Here is a 6,000-nt window from a genome sequence, read left to right as displayed (position 1 = left end):
CTTTTACAAACATGATAAAGTTAAATACGCTAAAGGTCATTCAACTGAATGCACTACTAAGGGCTAACGATTTACCAACGACGGGTACCAAAATAGTTAAAGTAGCCAAACTGCAAGAAGTTTTGGGTGCTGATGAGGTAGATCCGATGGAGCTTGAAGACGATGGTGCGGTATCCACAAATTATGTACGAGTGCAACTGAATAGCTTGAGAGAGGCGATGGCAAGTTTAACGTCAGCTATTGGTACAATGAATCGTAACTCAGAACCGATACCAGCGAACGATAAAATTCAACTAGCGTCAAACAACAACGATGGTGTTAGGCCAGATTCAAGCTTAGCGACATGGGAATGATGATCTACGAACAGCATCACGCCCAAAGATGAGAATTCAGGATATGATAGGTGTAATGCCTGAATTCGACCCACTCAAAGGTTCAACGTCAGGAATGAAGTTCATAAATCGAACTCAGCAACTACAACAATGCTATGGCTGGAAGGAAGATATGGTTTTGATCGCGGTTCAGCACAAAATGAAAGGCATGGCCAAACAGTGGCTGGACGCACAAGACGTTTTCAGTTCCTGGTCACAATTCGTGCACGTATTTACTGCGGACTTTCCGTCAGCACACAACGCAGCTGATACGCATAAGGCGCTTATGAAGCGCAAACGCAAACCCAACGAAGACTATTTAGAGTATTATTACTCCATGTTAACGATAGGTCGACAAGGTACGGTGGGCGATGTTTCCATCAACACACATATTATCGGTGGACTCAACGATAGTGTACTAACTAAAACATTGGCAACAATGAATTTTGCGACGTGTAGTCAACTATTGATGGCGCTCAAAAATTTAACGACAGTCAGCAACGTATCGGTGACTCCAACGGCGTTAACTCAGCAAACAGCGAAACCCGAATTGAAAGCAAATGCAAGGCCAACACAAATAAAATGTTTCAATTGTAATGATTACGGGCACATTGCAGCCAAGTGTCCGCAACCTCAACGGAAACAACGGTGTACTATATGTACAAAAATAGGTCATGAAGCGAAGAATTGCAACAAAAAGGTATTTGTTGCGAAGATTGGCGACCACGACGAACACGACGAAGCCCCTCCGGTTACAAAAATGGTGGAGCTTGAAGGAAAGCAACTGAAGGCTTTCATTGACACCGGCAGCGTATGCTCGCTGATACGTGCATCTGCAGCAGATGGTATGCAGACGAAGGAATCTAAAAGATGCTTTACAGGATTCGGCGGATCCAAGGTGCAAGTTACTGAACAAGTCAACGTTAATGTGACTATTGACAAAGTCCAACGCGAGGCGACAATGTATATTGTTGCTGATGACTTGCTGCCCTACGATATTTTATTAGGTCGTGACGTTCTAAAAAACAAGGGGTATCACATGGTGATTCATAACGGAGTGCTACGGCTAGAAGAAAACGAGAAAGCGGACTTAAATATATCTAGCTGCTTAACGGAAGAAGACAAAGGCAAGACAAGGAATCTTTTAATAATTTTTAAACAATGTTTTGCAGAAGATATTAGTCAACTTGGTAGATGCAAGGACGTACAAATGACCATAAATGTAACGACATCAGATCCTATCTTGGGCAAACGGTACCAGGTTCCGTTCTCACAACGACCAACGTTATCAAAAATTTTAAAGGAACTGCTGGACAATGATATAATCCGTCCAAGCAATTCCCCACACGCCGCATCAGTGCTTTTAGTAAAAAAATCCAACGGTGAGAGTCGAATGTGCATCGACTTTCGAGCATTGAACGAAGTCACGGTTAAGAAGAACTACGTTATGCCAATCGTGGAGGAACAGCTTTCACGTCTAGCTGGCAATAAATATTTTACGACGCTGGGCATGACCTCCGGCTATTATCAAGTACCTATGAACGAAGAATCGAAAAAGTATACTGCGTTTTTGACGCATGAAGGGCTGTTTGAACATAATGTTATGCCTTTCGGTCTAGTGAACGCTCCAATGGTTTTCCAGGAGGTAATGGTAAATTTAATTAAAACGCTTAAACAACGTGACAAAGTGGTGAACTACATAGATGAGGTCATCATAGCCACGAAGTCAGTTGACGAAGGTATTGACGTACTTCGAGAATTTCTTGAAGCTGTAAAAGCAACAGGTCTGACGCTTAGACCCTCGAAGTGTACATTTTTGACCCAGCAGGTGCAGTTTTTAGGTCATGACATAAATTCCGACGGCATACATCCTGGTGAAAACAAAACGAAGGTGATCGAAGAGTTTCCGAAACCCAAAACGATAAAATCAGTGCGACAATTTTTGGGAGTAACCGGCTATTTCCGGAAATTTGTCAAAGAATATAGCATTATAGCATATCCATTAACGACACTGCTGAAAAAGAATGCAACGTTTATCTGGAACAAAGAACAGAACGATGCTTTTGAGAAATTGAAATCGATTATAATTACGAAACCTGTGCTGACGATGTACGAAGAAACGAAACCACACGAGGTACACACGGATGCGAGTTCCATTGGGTTATCTGGTATTCTAATGCAAAACGACAAGGCTAATGAGTGGCGACCTGTGTTTTACTTTAGCAGGCAGTGCAACGACGCAGAACGTAACTATGCCAGCCACGAGCTAGAAGTTCTGGCAATAGTTGAAACTCTGCAGCGATATCGTATGTACTTAATTGGGCATAGCTTTAAGGTAATCACCGACTGCAACGCTGTAGCAGTAACTAAAGCAACTACGCCACAACTTCAGGAGTTTGACTTCCAATGCATTAACCGCGCAGGTGCGAAGAATCTGCTGGCTGATGGGTTAAGTAGATGCCCAACACTTCCCCCGATAGAACCGACAACAATTGCTGAGTCAATATATCGAGTGGTCGATATGGACAACGACTGGGTATCAGCAATGCAAAAACAAGACGAAACACTCAAAGATATCATCGAAGTTCTCAACGGAAAATCAGCATCAAACGAATGTCAGATTAAAGATGACTACGTATTGCAAGGTCAACGATTGTTTCGCAAAGTCAACGGAAACAAAAGACTAGAAGTACCACGAGGCGTCAAATGGCGTATAGTAAGAGCATGTCATGATGAAGCAGGTCACTTCGGACTGGACAAGACATGCGAGCGTGTATCGAAAGACTTCTGGTTTGCACGGATGCGATCATATGTAAAATCCTATATTGCAGCATGTCCAGAATGCGGTATGAATAAAGTTACAGGCGGTAAAAAGGAAGCGCAGTTACATGTAAGCGAAGTTGTACCGATACCCTTCAGATGCGTGCATATAGACCATCTAGGGCCATTCGTACGAAGTAAACGAGGTAATTATTATATACTCGTAATTGTATGTGCTTTTACCAAGTATGTAATACTACGAGCATTACGCAGCACGAAAACGACACCAGTGCTTACGACGCTACGAGAATATGTAAATGTATATGGAAGCCCCAGGCATATCGTTTCCGACAGGGGCACGGCCTTCACGTGAAAGGAGTTCCAGAACTTCATTCAAAGATACGAGATACGGCATGTTAAAGTGGCAGTGCGCACGCCCCGTGCCAACGGCCAGGCCGAGCTTGTAAATAAGACCATTTTAGCATCACTTAAATGCAGCATCAAAAACGAAAAAGATTGGGACGAGGCACTACCGCAACTTCAATGGTGTCTAAACTCTCAAAGCAATGCAACAACTAGGCATAGCCCGAATAGTTTAGTTTTCTACTTTAAACTACGCGACGTAACAGTAAACCGCTTGATTCAAGTTGTGCAAGATGACGATGAGGAGAACAAGGTTCAACACGAAGACTTCCGAATGAATCTAGCAGCCGAACGAATAACCGCAGAAAGGGCTAAAAGGAAGCAGAGGTTCGATGCGAAGCATCAAACACCAAGAAAGTACAATGAAGGAGATCTGGTGGTAATTGACTATGTACCTCCACCCACTGGTACCTCCCATAAGCTTGAACCATCATACAAAGGGCCATATGTCGTAACGAAGGTTTTACCCAACGACCGCTACGTCGTAGAAGATCTACCAGATGTGCCTAAGCAGCGGAAGCGTTATGCAGGGGTATTTACGAACGACAACATGAAACCATGGGTAAACCATAGTCTTGTAGATGACGACTATGAAACCGAGATACCAGATTCTTCTTCTTCTTCTTAATTGGCGTAGAAACCGCTTACGCGATTATAGCCGAGTTAACAACAGCGCGCCAGTCGTTTCTTCTTTTCGCTACGTGGCGCCAATTGGATATTCCAAGCGAAGCCAGGTCCTTCTCCACTTGGTCCTTCCAACGGAGTGGAGGTCTTCCTCTTCCTCTGCTTCCCCCGGCGGGTAATGCGTCGAATATTTTCAGAGCTGAAGTGTTTTCGTCCATCCGGACAACATGACCTAGCCAGCGTAGTCGCTGTCTTTTAATTCGCTGAACTATGTCGATGTCGTCGTATATCTCGTACAGCTCATCGTTCCATCGAATGCGGTATTCGCCGTGGCTAACACGCAAAGACCATAAATCTTTCGCAGAACTTTTCTCTCGAAAACTCGCAGCGTCGACTCATCCGTTGTTGACATCGTCCAAGATTCTGCACCATACAGTAGGACGGGAATTATGAGTGACTTATAAAGTTTGGTTTTTGTTTGTCGAGAGAGGACTTTGCTTCTCAGTTGCCTACTCAGTCCGAAGTAGCACCTGTTGGCAAGAGTTATGCTGCGTTGGATTTCAAGGCTGACATTGTTGGTGGTGTTTACGCTGGTTCGAAGATAGACGAAATTATCTACGACTTCAAAGTTATGACTGTCAACAGTGACGTGAGAGCCAAGTCGCGAATGCGACGACTGTTAGTTTGATGACAGGAGATATTTCGTCTTGCCCTCGTTCACTGCCAGACCCATTTTCTGTGCTTCCTTGTCCAGCCTGGAGAAAGCAGAACTAACGGCGCGGGTGTTGAGGCCGATGATATCAATATCATCGGCATACGCCAACAACTGTACACTCTTATAGAAGATGGTACCTTCTCTATTTAGTTCTGCGGCTCGAACTATTTTCTCCAAAAGCAAGTTGAAAAAGTCGCACGATAGGGAATCGCCTTGTCTGAAACCTCGTTTGGTATCGAACGGCTCGGAGAGGTCCTTCCCGATCCTGACGGAGCTTTTGGTGTTACTCAACGTCAGTTTACACAGCCGTATTAGTTTTGCGGGGATACCAAATTCAGACATCGCGGCATAAAGGCAGCTCCTTTTCGTGCTGTCGAAAGCAGCTTTGAAATCGACGAAGAGGTGGTGTGTGTCGATTCTCCTTTCACGGGTCTTTTCCAAGATTTGGCGCATGATGAATATCTGGTCGGTTGTTTATTTGCCAGGTCTAAAGCCACACTGATAAGGTCCAATCAGTTTGTTGACGGTGGGCTTTAATCTTTCACACAATACGCTCGATAGAACCTTATATGCGATGCTGAGGAGGCTAATCCCACGGTAGTTGGCGCAGATTGTGGGGTCTCCTTTTTTATGGATTGGGCATAGCACACTTAAATTCCAATCGTTGGGCATGCTTTCGTCCGACCATATTTTACAAAGAAGCTGATGCATGCACCTTATCAGTTCTTCGCCGCCGTGTTTGAATAGCTCGGCCGGCAATCCGTCGGCCCCTGCCGCTTTGTTGTTCTTCAGGCGGGCAATTGCTATTCGAACTTCTTCATGGTCGGGTAATGGAACGTCTGCTCCATCGTCATCGATTGGGGAATCGGGTTCTCCTTCTAATGGTGTTGTGCGTTCACTGCCATTCAGCAGGCTGGAGAAGTGTTCCCTCCATAATTTAAGTATGCTCTGGGCATCAGTGACTAGATCACCTTTGGGGTTCTACAAGAGTATGCTCCGGTCTTGAAACCTTCCGTAAGCCGCCGCATTTTTTTCGTAGAATTTTCGAGCATTACCCCTGTCGGCCAGCTTATCAAGCTCTTCGTACTCACGCATTTCAGCCTCTTT

The 6,000-nt window shown here is 44.6% G+C and overlaps 1 protein-coding gene across 1 annotated transcript; it reads left to right on the top strand.

Annotated features, from left to right (window-relative positions):
* The first annotated feature begins 381 nt into the window (after positions 1-381).
* Positions 382-4,182, top strand: LOC120774625. Its single transcript, XM_040104349.1, has 3 exons — positions 382-1,498; positions 1,544-3,337; positions 3,554-4,182. Exons 1-3 carry the CDS (start codon positions 382-384, stop codon positions 4,180-4,182), a joined length of 3,540 nt encoding a protein of 1,179 aa, XP_039960283.1.
* The last annotated feature ends 1,818 nt before the right edge of the window (positions 4,183-6,000 follow it).

Source organism: Bactrocera tryoni, chromosome 4 (genome assembly GCF_016617805.1).
Source record: "Bactrocera tryoni isolate S06 chromosome 4, CSIRO_BtryS06_freeze2, whole genome shotgun sequence".
Lineage (NCBI taxonomy): Eukaryota > Metazoa > Arthropoda > Insecta > Diptera > Tephritidae > Bactrocera > Bactrocera tryoni.
Note: the sequence above shows the minus strand (reverse complement) of the source record. Positions and strands in the feature narration are given on the sequence as shown.

What these genes read in the sequence shown, in the direction of transcription:
- LOC120774625 (XM_040104349.1), top strand. Translation starts at nt 382, where the DNA reads ATGAGAATTCAGGATATGATAGGTGTAATGCCTGAATTCGACCCACTC. An exon ending in CTTAACGGAAGAAGACAAAG is followed by an intron (nt 1,499 to 1,543) that starts GCAAGACAAGGA and finishes AATGTTTTGCAG; the next exon opens with AAGATATTAGTCAACTTGGT. An exon ending in ATTCGTACGAAGTAAACGAG is followed by an intron (nt 3,338 to 3,553) that starts GTAATTATTATA and finishes GGCATGTTAAAG; the next exon opens with TGGCAGTGCGCACGCCCCGT.